Below are 22508 nucleotides of genomic sequence, written 5' to 3'. Positions count from 1 at the left end.
CAAATATGATCTGATCTATTTTTCAAAGATGATCAATTTGGGCTGTGATGTTTTAAGATCTAATAAGCTACGAGGAATTACTTGTAATTTTTATTCTGATTATATAAACAGTCTTAAATGTCAGCTACGCCTTTTCAATAGGGAAGGTGAGATGAAGGGAAAATATGTACTCTGTATTTGGAAATGAAGCCAACCACCAGACCACCCTTTTAAACATAAAAATCCTGTAAATCTCTCTCACTTCTTCTCCATAGCAAGTATTTTTCCCCTAAACCAATAGATTTTACTTTACAGTTCCAAGTAAAAAGCACTCTACATCACACTGTAAGCCAAAAACTCTTTATAAAACTAATAATCAAGCCCCTTTTTAATACTTAAGTACGAAACGTGAAAGTGTCTATGGCTAGTGTTACCACTGAGAGCTAAGGACTCAGCTTTGAGGCCATCAGTAGTTTTTACCGCAACATACTGAACTTCACTACTAAGGGCAACTGTGATTTACACTTTTCTCAAGTTGAGAAGCTGGGAGTGGAAGTGCAAATGATTCTTAAATAAAATAATGCTTTAACAATGTCTTAAACCAGCTTGTGATACTTCTACAGAGAAAATAAACTTGCAAGTGTTACTTCACTTGACCGCCACTTTATTGTATTTTGTATTCTTTGCCTTTTTGTCTCCAATATGAATCATGATGAATCATCTAAAATTGCTGTTTAGTTGTTAAATAAATAACATTGCAAGTACAAGAAAGTGACTCAAGTGTATGTATATTCTTGAACAGAGAATTACACTGTTGAATTTCATTACACTTGCTAAATGTAACTGGATTTTATTCAGAAACAGGTTTCTCCAAATAGATATTTATTTTTACAGACATTGAGTACAAAAGCTTTTCCTGTGTAACTGATTGCTCTTGTGAAAATTACTGCTCAAGAGTAACATTTTTAAATTGTGTTTGTGCCCTCTGGTATGAATGCACTTGCCTATGAGTACCTACAGGAGACTGAGCACAGACAAATCAGCAGCTGAAGGCATGACACTGGCTCACCATGCATGTGAACATGTGTTTTCATGTAAGAGAGAGAGAAAAGTGCTTCAGGTTTTGATTAGCTTGCAAATTCAGGATTAGCTACAGTGTGTTGCTGTATTCACTAGGAAGACTTTTCATGCTCTGCGAAATTGGATGATCAGGCCTGGCAGTGGAAAATCTGAATGGGAAAGCTTTGTAGAAAGTGCCCTAAAGGGGGCCGAAACATAAATCTGCAGACATGTATAGTGCAAAGAATATGTTGCCATCAGCTTCAATTTTGCTACCATGACAGCTACTGTCCAAGCAAACTAATCTGGTGTTGTTACAAGTCTCTTTTCAAAGAGATTATCATTAAAAAGGCATGTTGCAACATATTATTTTGCATGTCAATACAGAGTGAGCCTGGAGAAGAGAAGGCTCCAGGCAGACTTTACTGTCATCTTTCAATATTCAAAAAGGGCTTATAAGAAACATGGAGACAAACTTTTTAGCAGAGCCTGTTGCAATAGGACAAGGGGTAATGGTTTTCAACTAAAAGATGGGAGAATTAGACTAGATATAAGGAAAATATTTTTTACAAGGGTGGTAAAACACTGGAGCAGATTGCCCAAAGAGGTGGAAGATGCCCCACCCCTGGAAGTGTTCAAGGCCAGGTTGGACGGTGCTCTGAGCAACTTGTTCTGATTGAAGATGTCCCTGCTCATTGCAAGAAGGCTGGACCAGATGACCTTCAACAGTCCCTTCCAACCCAAACTATTCTATGATTCGATGAAGTTACTGATGACTTTGTACACAGCTGCTAAAACATATATGGCCTACTGATACAGAACAGATGTTCATCTTTTCCTTCAGCAGCAAATACTTTGTCTATGGAAAATGCATTTTTCCATGTTTGTTTGTTTTTCAAAGGGTGATGAAAGGTTTGCTAGTACTAACATATAACATCCTTGAAAGGATACTCAAGACAAGATGTCAGTGTCACATGGCAAAGAACATATTTCTGTCATACATGCAGACAACTAACTATTGCATTTTTCACCTCTGTAGCAGTCAAGAATAATGGGTGAGAACAGTAATGAGGGAACCTTCCTGAACAATGCAGACAGATGGGAAAGTAACTCTGAAAAGCACCCTAAAAGATCAGGGAAATGCGGTCAAGCAGGTAAAATGATGCCAAATGGAAGACTAGCAGACAGCTGTAGGCAATGACTATGCAGCCATCAAGTAAATGACAGCGAAATGTTTCTCTATTGATTTTTCTAAGGATGGAGAGTTTAGACGGATATTTTGAAATGTATGGGTTGTGCCAGGGCTGTGGAAAGTCATGCTGACTTTCCTGGAAATGGTTTCTCATAAACCAGATTATTTTTAGACTTCTGCCAGCACTGCCTACTATTATCACTCCAAGCACTACAGCTGCTGTAACATCTGTAAAACATCCATTCTGGGGAGAAGAAAGGGCCTAACTGATAGGAAGCAACACACAACTGACATCGTTCAGCCAAAAAGCTTTAAATTACAGCCCTTGTGCTCTGTGTACAGGGAAAACCAGAAAACCTCACCCACACTTAATTTGTCTTCATAGGCCTCTGTCGTGGGTTAAACCCAGCCAGTAACCCATCTCCATGCAGGCACTCATTCACCCCTCCCTTTCCCCCTGGGTGGGATGGGGAGGAGAAGTGAAAAAATGCAAACCCAGTGGGTTGAGATAAGAACAGTTTAATAACTGAAGTACAGTGTAATACTACTACTACTACTACTAATAAGAACAAGAAGGGAAATAACAAGGGGAGAAAACAAAACTAAAAGGGGAATGGAAGAAAACAAAAAACAATAAACAAGTGATGTACAATACAATTGCTCACCATCTGCTGACTGATACCCAGCCTGACCCGACCAGTGACCAGTTGCTTCCGGGTAACTCCCCCCAGTTTATATACCCAGCATGATGTGCTGCGGTGAGGAACACCCCTTTGCTTAGTTTGGGTCACATGTCCTGTCTCTGCTCTCTCCTGCTGCCTTGTGCCCCTCCTTGCTGGCAGAGCATGAGAGACTGAAAAGTCCTTGATTGTGGCAAGCACTCCTGAGCAACAACGAAAACATCGGTGTGTTACGAGTGTTGTTCTTAGACTAAAGCTGAAACACAGCACTGCACCAGCTACTAGAAAGAAAATGAACTCTATCCCAGCTGAAACCAGGACAGCCTCTCTCAGCTAGCACACATGAGAGATGCTTACAGTTCATCTAATTTGCTTACCAGCTACAGAAAACTTTGATGGCAGTTAAAAGTATCTTAGCACATTTGCCTGGTGCTACTCAGCTACAGTCTAAGGCTGGGGCAATAGGTATCAATTTCCGAAAGGTCTGCATGAGTCTAGGTGGGCCCAGGGATTTGTAATTATGAATGGTATCGACTCCTACAGCCAACAGCACTTAAGAGACAGACACAGCTAGTATCAAACCTGGTTACCTTTATTTTTGTAAATTGTGAGATTGAACTTGTTACTGCTGATTCAGGCAAGTGCAAAGGTACAGAAAGGCTTTTAATGAGACACTTGACACCTCCATCATCAATCCCTGAAGCCTGCTGTAAAACATACTAAATTTTGAAGAGGCTCTAATCCAGTGCAAGACAGGCTACAAGGAGCAAGTCCAGACTGCACAGTCCTATAAGCATTTAGTGTGTAGTATGTGTATGTTTTGAATAAAAATGCTTACATATAATCAAAATACTTGTATACAAATGCTTATACATTTGTACTTGCATATGCATACAAAATACTTCTCCTGAAGTGCTTAAAAGTACCATTTGTATCCTTGACACATCAGATTTGACATCTTGTCTGCACCCTACCTCAAAAGATAAATTGGGTTTTCATAGCATGCAAGGCCTAGTGAGATATTCTCGTATTTAATTCAAGTTGCAGCGGGTGTTGATTTTAAATGTATGAAAGGCTCAAACACTGCTCAACTGCCATGTGTAGATAATATTTCAAACTGTCTCCTATTTATGAATTTCTCTAAAATATCACATCTGTCATCAGAGAGATAACAGCCTGAATAGCCCTGGGGATCTGGATTTCAGTCTTGGAAGCCATCTCATATTATTTAGGACCATAAGGTTTACTATTAAACATCAGACCATGAGCAGATGCACAAAAAGTCTCTCCAGTCAGAATCCTTCTTTTCAAGTAAAACCAAAAGCAGTAGATTGTTTCCAAGAGTTCTGGTGTGTGCAAGAGAGAACACATGTTGCTTAATAGCCATGTTACATCTGTAACAGGAACAGGCCTCAAGACAGATGTAAACACGCTGTGGATGACATTGCCCTATAACCTGCCATCCAGCCTATCCTGAGTGTAATAAATGGTTTATAAAGTGCTGAGTAACATCCCATTGAATTTAACAGAGCTAACAATACAGACACCCACCACATCATGGAATTAAACCCTTTGGAAACATAAATAAATGCAGTATTAACACATATTAAGACACATGCATCCTTTGGTGAGGACATCCAGGAGACTGCAAAACTGTGACTCAAGTATTTACACAAATGATTTAACTTCAGGAATGTAAGAAAATCCAACAGGCATAAAACGTGTGTTTAAGTGATTGACCGAACCAGATCCAAGAGGCACAAAACTAAACCTAATGAAAAAAAACTTCTGGCATGTTGTGTGGATCTCCTTTCACCTTTTTTACATTTGCAGTTTCCACCGAGTTGGAGAAGGAAATAGTTTACTAAGACAATGCAATTTTGAACTGGAAATCTCAGACAATATAAAACCTTTTGAAGAATGAAGAAGTTCATGAACCATGTTAAAAAATATAAATTCTCTGTTAAGTAAACAGAAAAAAGACACTGTCTTACTGGTTTCCAAAATGACAATAAACTGTTATTTGACACAAGTCAGAGATAGACGAGACATGAAAGTCATGAGAAAAGTAATTAAATAAAACTCCAAAGTGAACAGCTGTGACAAAATATATCCTGTTGGCCCCACAGCCTAGAAAATAATTTTCCTTCCCTTGAAGTGGTTGAGGTAAATCATCTAACTGAAGTTAGAAGAAAAAAGTCAGTTTAAACCATTTCCTGTTACTCAAAAGAGCAAAAAGGAAAAACAATAGCAGGCATCTCATGTTCAGCTGAAGAAATACCAGCTGATCATCATTCCCTGCCGTGTTTAGGCTGAAATAAACCAATGTTTATATGGCACAACAGAGCTAAAGTTACTTGTGTTTTTGTATGCTCACTGTTTCCAAACCAATGCTAGCCTATGGACTCCCAGGTCTTGACAATGATGGATGGCAAAGATTAAAAAAAAAGGCATCATACTTTTATGAATGCGTATTACAGAAAAGTGATACTTTATACTGTAGGGAGAGTATGAAAGGCAGGGGAAGCCCCTCAAGATTGCAAAATATCTGTGAGATTGAGATACGATTTCACACTCTGCTAAACTATAAATAAAGTTTTGGTGTGATTTTATAGCACTTATATCTTTATTTCACAGATCAAATTCCATAGATTTATATATTGAAAAAATATTTTTGATAGGCATTAGCACACTGCAGGTAATGTGTATCAGAGACTTAATTGGAGATGAGGAAAATAACAACATGGTTTTATATATCATGTTTTTCTGCTATGCAACAAGAACGGGCTTTGGAGCAGTCTTTCAAATTTTATGGGGGTACTTGTCAGGGATGTACCTTTTAAGTTCACTGAATTCTAATGAGAATACTGGATTGTGAAATATCTCAGTTTGTACACATTAAAGGAATAACATTAGAGTTTGGCAGCTCAATTACCATCATATTTAATCTCCAAGGACTAAGCTTCTTATGAGCTCTCCACATCTGTCATACTTTCAACTAGTCACTTAGAAAGAGAAGAAGAGCTAGATACTACTTGTATACACTAAGATACTAGGAAACTAAGGAAAAAGGGACAGAATGGGAGGAGGAGGGCAGATGATACTGAAGGAGAAAGCTCTGGATGAGTGATACTGGACAATGTTAGAACCTAGACCTGCTTTACCTCCTTAATGCTCAGGACTGGAACTAAGACATATTCTTTTCATAATTGATTACAAGAAGGTTTATTGTTCTTTTGTAGTCTTGACAGTAGCAGAGGATGTATCACTTAACATGCAATGGGCTTAGCTCCTTATAACATATCAACATTTTTGTATCAACTGTAGGGAAAAAAAACCCAACAACCCAAAAATCTCCTGAAAGAAAACAAACCACAACAAAAAAAGAGGCCCCAGAAGCAAAGGGATGCTTGTTCTTTTATGAAGTCGTAGAAGGCTGCAAGGCAATGGAATGAGCCAGAAATGAGAAGCTAAAACAGGAATATTAGTAATACATCCACAATCTTGATGAAGCAGTCTTATATCAGGATATTCATTCTACACCTAGCAAACTGTGCCAAATCCAGAGCCTATGAGAATTACATCTGCATCATTTCCAAATTACCTGTAATTTCTGTTTACTTTCTGATTAGGAACTTTCAGGTCTGTCTCACTAAACCCACCCCCCTGTCCCAAAATTATGAAGATCAATTTCAAATAGTTTCCATGGTCTCAGTGCTTAATCAACTCAAACAATAAGTATTAGTAAATTAATATGCTTCATCATGCCTGAGAAAGGAGAAAGGTTAACATACCTTGCTAACAAGGTGAGTTAATGGAATGACCAGACAAGGAAGATGACTGTGAAAATTAAGGAGCCAAATGGCAACAGGATTAGAAACCTTCTCTTGCTTGTACTGAACAAAGCCTTGAAGGGAATTAAAATTAAGTTGTGACAGAGGTTGTTATCTTTGACTGTAATTATGAGATTTTTAATACTAATTACTGCTTAACTAGCAGAAGAAATATAACCTTTTTTTTTTTTTATTTAGTAACAAAACCTGTGTTTTATTTAACATAACATAATGACATTGGCAGAAAACACTGGCTACCATTCAAGTGGAAATTGAAAATCCATATCACGGAGTAAATGATCCCTTTTTTTTTTTTTCTTTTTCCTCAGTATGAATGTTAACGATATTCCTCTACCAAGAATTACCTTTAAGACCGTTCTGAACCTCTAACGCGATGTCGAGGGCATTAAACGGCAAAACTGGTTCATTGGCAATTTGCAAAGTCACTTGTCCTGTTAGCTGAAAAATAAAAAAAAAAAACAACAAACAGTCAAATAATTTCTAGCAGATTTAATAGCCAGCACTTCTTCTGGAGTAGCACATACTTTCATTATGTTGGATCTTCAGGGAAAATTAATAAAACCCCATAAACACATCTTTGTGAAAAAGAATATGACCTAGATCATTGTCTTTCTATTTCAACATTAAAAGATGTTAAGAGATTACAGTTTATGACCCCACACAAGAATTCTCTGCAGTACTATTTCTGTGGACCTAGGTTACTGCAGGAGTCTCTGAAGGGTCTTTTTTTGCCTTGTTGTCAAATAAAACCTTTCAACATTCTAAAAACAGGAGTAAGGTTTATTTACTTAGTTTTAGCTATGGGATTTTGAGAGTTCACCCAAGTAAAAATAAAAAGTAAAAAAATCATAGACATAAATGAGCTTCAGGTCAAGCCCATGGCTGAAGGTAAACTGACCTGAAAACCTAATGCCTTTGAAGAGATATTTGACAACATAATGCACACAGATGTACAGCTTCCAAACTGGACAGGACACTACCTTCTCTCAGTAACTTACAGAAAGAAATTCCCAAATGAGTGACAGGGAACTCTCAGTCTGCTCCAGACTAGACATTAACACCTGTCATGAAACTCAATGGCATGAATGCTTCTTTTCGACAGCTCCAGAGATGAGGCCAAGGACTGACTAGCCTGAGTGCTTTTTTTCACTTATAGAAGATTGGCTCTCCAGCTCAGGGCTTAGACATGCTACAGGGGCTGTGTATAGAAATATGTCTTTCTGCTGAACTATACCTAGCCTGTGATTAAACAGAGGATTTCAGTCTCTAGGCTGCCAAGTCCAGCACTGTTCATGGGAGCTATAAAAACACAGTGACAAAAACATGCAAGAAGCTTTCATTCATCTTCTTCATATCTTGAGATTGCAAAAGGGAAAAAATACCTGTAGGGCTGTGATCTAAAATGGAGTGATAGCTGCAGGTGATGATGATCGCGTTGATAAAAAACGTGTACTGAAAAAAACCATATTGTACAATACTTCCCAAGGTGTTGGGGGGGGGGGGTTTATAATAATATCTATTCTTCAAAAGCAATATGGTAGTTGCTATGTGAAAAGTAGCATTTTAATTTCACAATACAAAGTAGCAGGAAAAGACAGCAATCCTAAGGAATATTAAAAACAATACTACAGCAATTGAAAATGAAAACCATCTCCCAGGGAAGTGGATGAAAACAGGGTATAATATCTGAAATACGAGCTTCCTGGAGAAAGATTAACAGAACCCCAACAACATTTCTCAGAAAGTATTAAAGGAATGACCTGGACACAGACTTATTTGGGTACAGAGAATGAGGGAACATGCTGTATATCAGGCTGCAACCTACATCTGAGCAGGGACATACTGTGAAGCTATTGAGATTTACCTCTATAAAATACAATACTGAACAAGGCATGAAAAAAAACCAAACAAACCCTTATCATACATACAATGAGAAAAAAATAGAGAAGAATAATGATGTCAGGCTGTTATCAGGAAAACTAAAGAACTAAGAGTGTACTTGAAGGAAGACCGAAAAATACTGTTTGAACACCTGTGCTAAAATGTTACACTGCTAACCTCTCATGAAACTTTTCTCAAAAATTCCCAACTCCACAGGCCATTACTGCTTGAAGAGCACTGTGTTTTCTACCAGTGATTTTTCACAAACGTCTCTGGGTTGAAAATCATTGGAAAACATTTGGCTTAGTAATATAGAGAATATTCTTAGGAATATCAGAAATACAAAAAGTAGAATTGCGAGGGCAAAGACAAAGCTGTACAAAACTGTATCCAAACCAGGTTCACAGAATCCATTCATAAGCAACTGTGAAAAAAATGGTTCTAATCTTCCAAATGCCATGCAGAATCCCTCCTCTTCCTCCATGGAACTCTTCAAAGCTATAGCTGCCCAAAACACTAACAACCAATAAGTTGCTATGGAAACGCAATGTGGCAATGAAATAACATCCTATTAAAGAGAAGGCATTCTATATAGATCCCAAACTCACTGAATCCTAAATAGTACTATATATCACATGAAACATTCGAATTCTTCCCTGACACCTAATTTCTGCAAAAGCCTTCACTAAACAGTAATGCAAGAGACATAGTCAGAGATACATTTTAGGGAGGGACAAGAACATTTCTGCAGTGCTACTGATACTTTTCAATCTCTTACCACAAAATTTAAGAACACAAAAGTACGGAAAAAATGTTTCTTTCCTGAGGCATGAAAGTGGCATTATAGAGGAGAACACTCTAGTACACATCTTTCCTTTTCATCATTATCTTCGACAGAATCTGGCTTAATTTTTTTAAGTTCTGGCTTTATTTCCATTGCTTCCAAACCACTGTATTTTGCTTTGCCTACATAAGACCAAAGTTATTTTCTCTTTCCTATTCAAATAAAGTTATACTGTAAAATCTTATGACTAACTGAAACATTTTGGAAACTTTATAGTATCTCTGAATGTAATACTGCAGATATTTGTGCGTTAGTAAACAGGTAACAGCAGTGTTTATTAAATCATATACTTCCTAGTCTAATCTGGAAGAAATCAATCACATAAAGCAAAGCTCAGAGCATTGATCTGAACAGAGTAAATAATAATGCTGCAGAAGCATACATCAAGCCCACATAATGCAGCAAGACAGAAAAGGCTACTGATTTCTTATTTATAGTCTTATTTTTGGATATACCATTCCCCCGAGTACAACACTGAATATACAAGGAAAATAAAGACACGCTTCTGCCCCCTTTTCCCTGGTGAAAAATGGTCCAGACTTACTGTTGAATTACTAAAAGCAAGAATAACTTAGCAAGAGTAAAGACAACAATTTTCTCATAAAGTGAAACACTAAAGCAGAATAATGGATTTTATTCCCATACAGGACTCATTATATCCCCTAATGACAACTTCTCAAATAATTTATACATAATAATATATACACACCACACAAAAATGGATGTAAAATTTGTATAATCATGAAGACTAAAGAAAAAAAATAGTTCAAATGCTAATTAATTCTGAAATTCTTTTCTATAAAATTTAAATAAAAAAATGAATAATGTTTCTACTGCACTTGGGTTTACTTCAGTAAAGTAAAATGTATTTAATGAACTTCCAATTACTTTATAGATAAATATTAATATAAAGCATAATAATTGTAGAATTATACTGCAGTTCTTCACTATGAGGGCGGTGATGCCCTGGAACAGTTTGCCCAGAGAAGCTGTGGTTGCGCCATCCCTGGCAGTGTTCAAGGCCAGGTTGAACAGGGCTTTGAGCAACCTGCTCTAGTGGTAGATGTCCCTGCCTGTGGCTGGGGGGGTTGGAACCAGATGATCTTTAAGGTCCCTTCCAACCCAAACCATTCTATGATTCTATGTATATTGCAAAATAAATCTGAATATTCAAAATAGTTTTATACTGTGGTAACATTTTTTCAAGGTCTTTTAACTTAGAGCATATTATGCATATTTACTATTTCACTATTACTATTTAGTAGGCATGAAAATATTATGCATGACAGAGCTCAATCTGCTAGAATAAACATCAGCATACAGCGCGCAGGCAGTTTCTTTAACACAGAAGTTCACAGGCCAGTCTTTTTTTTTGTTGTGGTTTTTGATTTTCATTTTGCGTGTTTTTTTTTTTTAATTTTGTGGGTTTTTTATTTTTTAAATCTAGTGGAATTTGAAACTGTGTGCTACATGTAGCCCGCACACTAAGTAAACCTCTGTACTTCTGAGACATTTTTAGTGCTAAAATCTAGCCAGACATCTCAGATCTCTTCATATGCCATGTTACAAACAACATAACTTAAAAAAACAGGTAAAGCAACATGTTTATCCTTCTGTGAACACTGCTCTTCGATAGTGCTGTACTCCTGTTTTACCTCCTGGAATGAATTTTACACAAGTAATTGAAAACTGAATTGTGCAGTGGCAACTCCTTTTAATTTCAAGCATATATCTGTGCAACATACTTTTTCATCCTTCCTGCATTCTGTAATTTTCAGGGTTTAATATATAACTTTATTCTATGTATATTAACAATAGTTTACGCTACTGATACCTGTGCACTTTCAGTCAAAACTAGCATACATGTGGCAGTTAATCTATCAAAAACATGACAAATATTAGAAAGCAAATAATGTAACAGGGTAGTGTATTAGACCCATGTATATTCCCCACTACAGATTCAACAGAACTCTGCATAAGATGCCCTACTACAGACTCAAACAATCTTTGCAACTGATCAGCGTGTGACACTGAGCAACTAGTTTGAACCCTGAGCCTCAACTTCCTTTGACATCCAGCATTAGTTTTTTCAAGTCATATTTGCTCTCATACCTTGCACCTCTCCCTTCACACATTATCCATGCAGCTCATGGATGAGGAAAGAGCATGAAAAGATACTCTGCTGTTGAGGGTGATCAATAACAGTGTGTTGAAAATAATGTACCACTTTTTTTTTTTAAATCTTTTCTCTTGTAAAGGGGAATGAAAACGTTTTAACTTTTGTGGCTGGCTGCTGCACTGTCTAATCTCAGGTGTTCATCTCTTTGCATCAAGGGATCTGTCTTTCCATACATACTGACTAGAAGAACGACCTGCTGAGACCTTCTGACGTTAACCCAAACATCAACTATGGTTTCAGTGCAGGCACCCACATAAATAAGAAATAAAACTCTGCATGTATTAAGATCCCCATCTCAGTGCCATAACAGCAATCTCACATATCAGAATAATCAGTCTTCCCCAACCTCTCTGCCCTGCAAAATTAAATTGGCATTTTTGATGATATGGGCAAATTTCCTGAATTTGCTTTCTGCTGATTTCCTCCTGTCCCTCCTGACTTCCTTCAAGATGTCAATTTATTTTTTTTTAATTAAGCATGAGAAATTGAGTCATAAATGAAATCTGTGATTCCCTGGCAATAACATAATTTCAGCACCTAGCATTACTAGATGAATGGCAGTAACTGTGAGACTAATTATAAATTAATGAGCATTTTTAATACTGGGATCTCAACTTACTGTAGAAAAATTTCCTGCATAATCAGTCTACATAGTTGTTTTCATTATATTCGTCAGTCCCCCAAAGAGTTAACAAGAAAAGTCAGAGGCAGGAGCATGAGAAAACAACCAGTTCTTTGACCCTCTATTTTTCCGAAGATCCATATTCCCTTGATCAGACAAAGAAATAGAAACCTGGTCACAAAAATATTTGCTTTGCACTGTCAACTTTTGAAAATTCAGAACTTCTCAAAAATTCAGTGCACCATATGTGGTTTTGTTCTTACTAAAATCTACCTTGACACTAGGGCATGTATTAAAACTACAGATCAAATGAAATTCTGGTGTATCTGACATTCAGTTCAACATACTGTATTTTAGGTCAGTAGAGGGCTCTCTGAGAAAAGAGTATGATGGCTACAGGAGGTGAACTACAGCACAGTAATTCAAAACAGAGCTGTTTCTGATCAAGGGAAGTATGAGTACTTTTAACATTTTCAAATATTAAAAAGTTTATTTCGACAGTCTCATTTTATTTTTTTTAATTTACTCTCAGTATGGAAAACACTGTTTATAAAGTAAAAGTGGCAGTGAACAAAACATGGATTCTCCTTCTCTGTAGGTCTCCTGTGCACAGCAAATCTTTAACTGTATTATGGTAGTGCACAGCATTACGCATCCTGAAAGTTACACATGAAGATATGCCAGAATTACGGCAGCTTGGGCTACTTATTCTGGAGTACAAAAGATCTCTATTTACATGATCATATAGTACATTTTCTACACGGCTCATGATGAGATTCTGAGGCCCTGAGAAATTAAGGTCAAAAGTTTTAATTAATTTAAGTGGTTAATTTGCTTAAAATCGAATTTGTTGGCCAACTTAGTAATATACAGCACTTAGAACAGTGGAATTACATTTTCTATAGATTTCATACACCACTGGGAGGGAACATCCATCCCACTGCTTTCAAATACTTGTACAAAAAAGAAACTCATACTTAGCTGTGCTTTGTTTCCTGTGCACATGTAGAAATCCCTACATTTTAAATTTTATTTATGTAAAGTACATGTAAATACATATTTTGTGTATATTCAAATGCATTCAGGTTGATCTTCTACTATATTAATATATTAAAATATATTTAAAATTGTATTAATTTCTAGTGAGCGATTATATGTCATGCCCTGGCTTCTAACTCCATTATACAGTGTCTTTCTGCTCACTCCTACCTTCTATTCGGATCACCAGTGAAAAGGGATATGAATGAGGACACGAAGGGCTCATCATGCTGCTCCCCACACAGTGGCAGAGAGCAATCCTCCCCTCTTCACCCAGCACAGAGCTGGCAGAGTTGCCTTGTGTCCTGCGAGATGTCATTGTGCTACGGAGCTCACTGTCACAGCACATGCCTGACACCAAGAGCACAAACAGGTTTCAGACAGGACTACACAGACTCAGGCAGGGCAGTGCTTTGCTGATGCTAAAAATGATGCTCCAATTCAAGCTTCAACTGTTGTCACAAGAGAAACACTCTTCTGAAGTGTTCATCCCTACCTGTGGTCAAAGTCTGGGAACTAGTTGAAGCCTGGCCCACTGTGGCAGTCCTCACGCTCTTGTTACCACAGTAGCAGAGAACTGTGATTATTAGCTCAAATTCTAAGACAATAGCTTTATTGAGTTAGGCTTCGCACTGTGTAAATGAACTTGTACTCAACCTAGTTTGTTTGGAACTGAGGAAGATCAACCTCATGTCCATGCAGAATACAAAGGGTTACTGCCCACACATGTGGGCAGTTTAAAGTGTAAATAAAATGGTAGAGTTCCTCAAGTGCTTTGTTATTTTCCCCGCTCCCTCCACCCCCCAAACAGAAATTGTCATCTTTGAAGTATGCAAGAAAGTAGCAATTATCTTGAGAAGAGTTTCTAATCATGTATTTCATGACATATTTATGTATATCAAATTCTAGTGGTATCTTGGTGCAAAGAAAGTTTCGAATGAACTTTTAGAAAGGCCACTGGATTCGAGATCTTGTTAAAAAAAAAGTCACTTCACTTTTCCTAGTGTACAGTTTTGAGCATTCAAAAGGATATCACAGAATGCTCTTCTGCACTTCACAAGCTCTGGGTGAAGAGATCACACTGTGACAATACCAATCTTTACATCATTACAACCCCCTCCACCAGATTTCTCAAACAGAATTTTAAAAATTTGTTCTAGGGTTAATTCTTTTTTATCTCCAACTTAAAAGCCAGATTGCTTTAACTACCAGCTGCAGACTTTGAGAGTGACAAATACAGAAAACTTTCTGTTAAAGCTGAATGATTTGCATATAGCATTTCCACAAACCATGATGCCATCATTGCATAGAAAGTATTCTCTTAAATGCTTTCATTTCCTGACCCTCTTCAGGTACAGCAGGAGGAGGGGGAAACTAGTGTTAGACCCTTTTCAAAGAGGCACTGCTAACGGCCTGAACCTGGTTACAGGTGGTCTTGAGGAAATAGATTTAGCCATTGCTGTGGTAGAAAGAGAAGTATATAATAAAATATGAAGCAAAATTTATTTCTACATATGAAATGTAAAGATCGCTAATGAAAATGATCATGTACAGAAATTGCATCTTGGACAGATCTTTTACTGCAGATAAAATAAGCAGCAGCGAATGTCTCCATCTAATTCCCCAGGTTCTGAAGTCTACAGAGACATAGTATGTTTGTAGCAAACAGTATGTTGTCTTACAGTCCTAATTAATGAAAGCATCTTCTCACATGTTTCAAGGTACACAAACCAAGAACCTTCCTGATTTAGGATCAAACCTGATTTAGGACCTAAATCCTGATTTAGGATCATACATTCAAGGACATCCAAGTACTTGCTAAGTTTCTATCTGACCTGTAAAGCCAATTCTTCCGCTGAATCTGCAGGACTCTCTCTGAACTTACACACTGTTAAAAAACAGATAATAGTCATCAGGGGAGTGCAATAATAAAGAAATCTGCAACAGGAAGCTTCAACTACAGCTTTCAGTTTAGACCTTGATATCATCTTTTTAATCACTCCCCTTTTACAGAAATGGATTTAATTGAACTCTGAAATAAAGTCTCTAATCACACTTCATCAGCATGCAATTATTATTCAAAGGAAACCATATGTACTATTAGGCACTCTTCATTAAAATAATGCATATAATCTGCTTCAGTACCTAACAGTCATTCTTCTTGATGTTCATTATTCTTTTTCTTCTATTATTATGACAATACTTTTTTTCCTGTTTTTCCTCATCTATCCCGTTTAACTTACACACTTTTCCAACAAAAATGATGTTGAAAACACCAGGACACTGAGATGCATTAATATGCCACCATCCTTAAATCTCACTACATAGCATGACCTTCAAAATGACTCAGACCTCACTATGAAGATCTGTGAGAAAAGGATGAGGAAATGCTACAATGGGAGTCTTAAACTGTACTCTCTTTTGTCTTGAATTTTACTTGCAACTGTGATGACTTCTAAGTGGCCATATTGAAAGAAGAGTGTATGCTAGGCAGCAGTCACTCCTTAGAGAAAGAGAGACAGGATCTGGGGAGAACCAGGGACAATGGATGGAAGGAATGGAATCTAGTAGTTGACACCTGAAGAAAAGCATCAGTGAGGGGTTGGGGCAATGGTTTCTTGAGGAACTTGGAAAACTTGGACAGTCAAATAAACATAGACTCAACGGAGTACGCATTGCAAAAAGACTGATAAGAACATTACATATCAGAGTCCTCCTACCTTCTCAAACTCAGAAAAGCCAGTGTATTTCATGGTTATTGTATCAGGGACAATAGATAATGGTCTGTGGTGAAACACACAAAGATAGAAAAGTACTGTTTGTCTGGTTTGGTTTCTCCCTGGAGAATTGTGCTTTGGCTGCTCCCCAGAAAGTCCAGCTTTGGTTCCTACCTAGAAAGTTTCGCATTAGAACTCCCGGAAAAGTCTCGACCCTTGGAGACCTATCTACATATTGCTACCCACTTCTTCTGACATAGGCTGGCCCCCTCCGTTGGAATGAGTGTGCATTTTTGTCAGTATAAAAGCCTGAGCCTCATGTGATGTGGGGGAGGCAGAACCTCATACCACTGAGTTCAACGTTGCCTCTGTGGGGATGCCTGCTAAGGTTGAGCCAGCCGCCTCGCACTGCAATGATGATTCCTGGAGATGATTTCCTGATCGTCTTCACAGGGTCCTTGGGGTTGGTAAGATATGCACTCTTCAGAAATATCCTTTACTGTATCTGTTAGGTTCTCTGTATTTTCCTATATTAATAAACTAGCAGAGTTCTCTGTCTCTCATTTTCTCTCCCCTGGAATCCTCGAACTCTGGAAAAGTTACATAGAGAAAATATTGTTCTTTTCTCTCTTGCCATCTCTTGAAGCAAAGGTGCCTCAAAACTTTCCACTTAGGTCATCCTAACCAGTGAGGATTGGAGCACTGACAGTTCATTAAACATGACAGACTAGCCCTGAGGGAGAGACACCAGTGAACCACAGTGCTGAGGATCCAAGGGGAGCTGAAAATAGTTCTGTAGTAGATAGCTCATAGAAAGTACCCATAAACATTAACAGACACAATCTACTTCAGGGGAAAACTGGATACATAATATTCTGAGCCTACCCCCAGACACCAGGATATACCGCAGTATCCACAAAAAGGCTCAATTTCCTTTTTAGGCAGATAGGGTTAGATTCTGCTCTTGGATATACCTGTATAGCAGTTACCAACCCAGAAAGGTATTTAAGCTTCTTCGTAACTCAAAGATGCAATTTCTGCGAATTTTTCACACTACTTTTCAAATCGGAATATTCAATCTTCAGTGTATACTGTGTGACATACATAGAATAAAAAATAATCAGTTGAATTACATTAACAACAATGGAAATTTAAACGTCAAAAGGAGATACCAAATCTCCCCCTGTAATTAAACAGTATAAATTAGCAAATAAAGGTGAGGGAAGATTGGTTGTTTTATTTTAAAAAGAAAACATTAATTAAAGATGAATATGTTTGGAACTGAGTAAGCTCCCCTCAGGGTTGGGGAAAATGCCAAGTCTGACAAACTTACTGGGTCCTAGGGAATTCCAGGTCAGTTTGATGAACCTACTTAAATATTTTATAATTAGCTGGTAGGCTCCTGAGGCTACCAATTTACCTGAAAAAGAATCTCCCTCACCCTTAAAACTTGTCCCTGGACAGTAATGAAAAAAGACCTAGCAAATAATGTTTCTCACCACAGAATATTTATATAAACATAGAAAGAAAACACAGAATGTCCTGTGCTATAGAACAGCCCCCAGAATTCGTAAGGAACCCTAGCAATAAAACTATCTGAGGGTAGAAATGAGATTTATTACCACATATGGGGCTGTAATAATACACCTGTTTCTAAGATAGTCAAATTATGATGGCCATTTCATTCCACCACCATTCTATCATTATGTGGGCTTTGTATTAAAATGCTAAAGGCAGCCTGATATAATGGCAACCACAAAGATTAAATAGACAAATGCATTTAAAAGCATATAATCTTACAACACCACAGGAAATGTTAAAACTTGCTCAAATGACAGTAGTTACTGCACCATGGTTGCTCCAGGTACTACCATTTTAAACATCTTTTTATAATCATCATTAGTGTCTAAGCACCAAAAATATATCACATGTCACAGAAAACAATTCAAAAGACATCAGCTTTTAAAGGCCTGTCACTTATCTTGGGGTTCTCCGACAGAATCAAAGAAACAAGGGTATGGCATATGAACGGCACAGGTTACTTGAGACTATCTGACAAGCCTTCTTCTAAGAAGAACTCAAATGCCAGGACTCACCTTGCAAGCACCACATTTATATTAGCCTCTGGTCTTGCTACAGATTCCTTTTGTTTGGCTTAGCTGAATGCCTATTTGTCTCCAGTTTTAAATTAACTTTCTGGAACAAGCAAGTTCATCATAAGAGATCTGAATACAGGCAAATATACAAGGAGACAAGTTTTGCCTGAATATTCCAAGCATAAGGACAGCAAGAATGAAGATCTGATGACTATAGTGAAAAAGGAAGATGAAAGGGACATTCTTGAAGAGACTGGAGTGTGGAAGAGATAGGGTTTGAAAAAGGCGAAAGAGAAATAAAAACCAGTTGGAATTTGCTGCACAACATCAACAGGAGCCTGGGGAATTTCTGGAAGAGGAGATGGCAAGATTATAAGGACAGCTGAGGAAGATAACTTTGGCAACAACACTATAGATGGATTGCAGGGAGAAGAAAAGACTTGCAAGGCAAATATGTCAAGACAAGAGAAGATTACAATGCAGACAACTGGTTACATCAAGAGGGCAAGGAAAAAGGGATGGATTTTTAGAAATACTACAGAATGAGAGTGTATCAGAGAAAAATACTTAACAAGGTCCTTCAGCATACTGTAATTAGTGTTTACTCAGCATAATTTCCCCATAACATGTAAAATTCCAAATAAATTTTCCCCCAACTGAAAAAGTACTGCAGAATATGGCACTGCTACATAGTGAACAAATAAGTGGGAGTGCTGATAGCATCCAAAGTGATATACTCATGAATGTGTATATAAGTAATTGTATACACAGATCAGAGAAAAAAATATCTCAGAATTCTTTTGTATGTTAGATTTGAAGACAGATGCAGTTACAGATAAAAATAGATTTTCATCCCAAAATAGAATTGTAGAATCACAGAATAGTTAGGGTTGGAAAGGACCTTAAGATTATCTAGTTCCGACCCACCTGCCATGGGCAGGGACACCTCACACTAAACCATGTCACCCAAGGCTCTGTCCAACCTGGCCCTGAACACCGTCAGGGATGGAGCATTCACAGCTTCCCTGGGCAACCCATTCCATGCCTCAACACCCTCACAGTAAAGAACTCCTTCCTTAAATCCAATCTACACTTCCCCTGTTTAAGTTTTAACCCGTTACTCCTTGTCCTATCACTACAGTCCCTAATGAAGAATCCATCCCCAGTATTCCTATAGGCCCCCTTCAGATACTGAAAGGCTGCTAATGAGGCTGGCTTTGTAAACTCTAAGAATTTTCTTGCCCCCACGCCCCGCACTGCAGTAGAAACGTAATGTGTACAGGTATATGATGTACTCTAAATATCTTAAAAATAAAGGTAAATAATCTTCAAAAGAGTTTTGACATCGGAGTGAAATTTCAAGAACATTTTTCACTATGTCTACATTGTACATAAAAATACAAACCACTTATCCTGTTTTTTTTTTTTTTTTTCATTTATGTATTCAGAGAAACTAAAAAGCCCTACAGAAACTGTTCGGCTTCCTTGGGTATATTATAAGGCTGTAACAGCTGCCTGAACCCCAATTAACATTTTCATCCAAGCCACATCCAGTAACAAGGCTATGGGGTGTTTCTGGGGTGAGGAACTGATCAGAATGCATACTTGATACTGGAGTTGAAAAAAAAATTTAAGAAGATACAGCTTTCATTTATGGATCTAATGAAAAAAAGAGTTTAGAATTCACGCACTCAAAAGCATTAGATGACAAGTAACAAAGTGTAAGGTTTTTAACACCTTTTAAACTCCATTTCACATTATGAACACTGAACAGTTAAGATATTTGAAACAAGAATAATGTAAATGACACTCTAAATCTTGTGGTTTATAGGGGCAACTAATTGCATGTTGCTCAGTGGTCACAGTCCACCACTGGAGGGTTTGTGCCAAGGGACAGCACATAAGCACCTCTGTGCCTCCATTCCCAAACGCTTAAATCTTCCATACTGAGAACAGCAGACATGAGACTCAGTGTTAGATCAGACCCCTACATTATCCTCATTTTGGTAATGTTTGTTTTACCTCCAGCCCTCCAGCATTCCCGTGCACAAAAAAAGTGGTTTTGTGCAAGGGAAAGCCTGAGCAGAGGTTTAAATACAAGTCTTCAGTCAAACTTATTGCCTTTTCTGCTTAGTCTGCTCAAGCAACAACTGACATTTGCAAAAGAGGGGATGAAGGAGAAGACAAGCACAATCTAAGCAGAGGGTTTTATTTGTGCAGAATATTACATTAAAAGAGCCTGGCAGCTATTAGTGATTAGTAATCTTCAATTACAGTAATAGCCATATTTAACAAAAAAAGAATAGGCTATGCTGCAAGTCATGAAAAAGCCCTTTTAATTGTCAGCCCTGTTAGTCTAAAACAGCCTTCGCCCTATTCATTCAGTTATCATTCTGCAGTTTATAATTAAAGTGCTAATGTATAACAGAATTCTTTGATCTCAAAATAAAGGATTTTTTTACCAAAGAAATTAAGAACACAGCAGTTACAGGAAATTCAAATTTCCAAGTAAAAATTAAAAGGAAAAAAAAAGAAAAGTAATGAAATTAAGGAAAAACTATTTCTGTTGAACAAGAGATAGTTAAAAACTTTCTGAGTAGTCGTTCTGGACTATGGAACAGTTGATCAAGTGGGAAAAGACCTTTCCCTTTGATAGTTAAATACAACCTAGGAAGAAAGGAAGTAAATGTGCTGCACCAGCAGGAATGAACTAAATGACCTCAAAGCTCTTTATCTTAAGCTAATGAGTAGAGGTAATTCATATGTCCTGAAGTCTAACTTCAATTAGCATGAGTTATCATAACGATTTGTAGTAGCTCATCCATGATATTTTATTTCCATTCTGATTTCATATTTTAGGGAAAAGATAGCCAGCAGCATGTTATATCACAAAGTCTCTCTAAATTAATTCAAATAAAAAGAACTATGTGTAGTCACCTACACCATGTACAAGCATTACCTTAAACACTCAAGGTCAGCAAAACTCTTCACATGTATTTGCATCTCTGTGTCTTAATGATTAAAGATTTTCTTACTGAAACCAGACTTTACCAGACTGAAACCAGGGAAATAAAAACTCCAGATTTAATTTTGGCTTTTAGTCTGCTAAGAAGAATCTACTTGGGAGGTTGGAGGTGTTAACTGAGTATGTGTCTCCCCATGGCAGGTTAGAAGACAGGTACTAAAAAAAGCTGGTAAATAAAAGGGAGAGAATCAGCAGCTCAGCAAAATGCCACAGTGATTATCTGCCAGTACCACCAGCCACTTCTGAAAATGGAACCTGAGCTTCAGAAAAATCTTTCAAAAGCAACTACTGGCTCAAAGACAAAAGTGGGAACCAGGCAGCCTTAGCTCTTACATTGTCATCCCTTCACTCACAATCTTTTTTTTTGTTTTCTATTAAAACCATGTGACTCAAGATCATGTTAAGTATTTCCTACATGACTTCTAAAAGCAAGATTTCTAGTTTTGCTGCCTTTTGAGACACTATGAAAGGTAATATTACTGAAACAGACAGTAATTTTAAAGTTATTAGTTTTTCATTCTCAAAGCCACAGTTTAATCACTTTTAAGATCCAACTACTTGCATAAGAATGAAAGTTCAGTCCACTACAACTACGAAAAATACAGTAAAATAGTCCAAGAAACAATAATGGATCAGAAGACACTGCAGAATTTTACCACAGTATATACTTCCCAATGCTTTGTTCCATTCTTCAGAAAATACAGGCAAATCACTCCCACCCCAAAAAAAAAAGTTTGGGCACATGTGACTTCACCGCTTCTGTAAGCTCAAGTAGGTTGGCAAAGCTCAAAGACTGCAGAGAAAAAATGATCACTACTGTTTCGTTTTTTTTTCCTAATAAAATTTCCAGTGAATTAAAGGAGAGTCTGAAAAACAGTTTTCTTCTCTCAATATTAAACTTTGGTTACCTTTTCTCCCAAAAGCTTCAATTGCTTCACGCATACAAATAGAAGTCAAAAGTTGTTAGAAAGCTTAGTATGTGCTTCCTTTAGTTTCTACAAAAATTTAGGGAATTGTCCAAGCTGAGAATAGAAACGTTAAAGTACTGTCTTCAACTCTCATAACCTTTGGAATTTCACTATTCTCTTTGCCTTTTCAAGAAAATGATGAGTAATAATCTGTAAATCAAATTAGTATATTTCTGCCTGTGAGGACTGTGATAGTGTTACTTTGGGCAATTACGTCTTTGTCTTCCAAAAGTACTAAAGCTCTAAGATGTTTCACTAAAATCCCTTTTTCATAAGTACAATAAAAGCGTAACACTATAAATAGCTTTAAATGTAATACTGGAAAGTCATGACAAGGATGTATTTTAAGGCAAAGAGGTGTTTTTTGGTTGTTT

The 22508-nt window shown here is 37.3% G+C and overlaps 1 protein-coding gene across 16 annotated transcripts in view; it reads right to left on the bottom strand.

The window, feature by feature from the left end:
* Positions 1-22508, bottom strand: part of NAALADL2 (N-acetylated alpha-linked acidic dipeptidase like 2) — a 489547-nt gene that overhangs the window by 16656 nt on the left and 450383 nt on the right. For 15 of the 16 annotated variants that reach the window (XM_062603417.1, XM_062603427.1, XM_062603416.1 and 12 more), the window contains one exon: positions 7109-7202. The exons of the other annotated variant lie outside the window; for it this stretch is intronic. In XM_062603417.1, coding sequence (XP_062459401.1) covers positions 7109-7202 — 94 coding nt within the window. The remainder of the gene's footprint in view (positions 1-7108; positions 7203-22508) is intronic. 16 annotated transcript variants of the gene reach the window in all.

Source organism: Pezoporus occidentalis, unplaced genomic scaffold (assembly GCF_034315485.1).
Source record: "Pezoporus occidentalis ecotype Australia unplaced genomic scaffold, CSIRO_AGI_Poc_V1 ctg8, whole genome shotgun sequence".
Lineage (NCBI taxonomy): Eukaryota > Metazoa > Chordata > Aves > Psittaciformes > Psittacidae > Pezoporus > Pezoporus occidentalis.
This window is presented reverse-complemented; position numbering and strand designations above follow the sequence as displayed.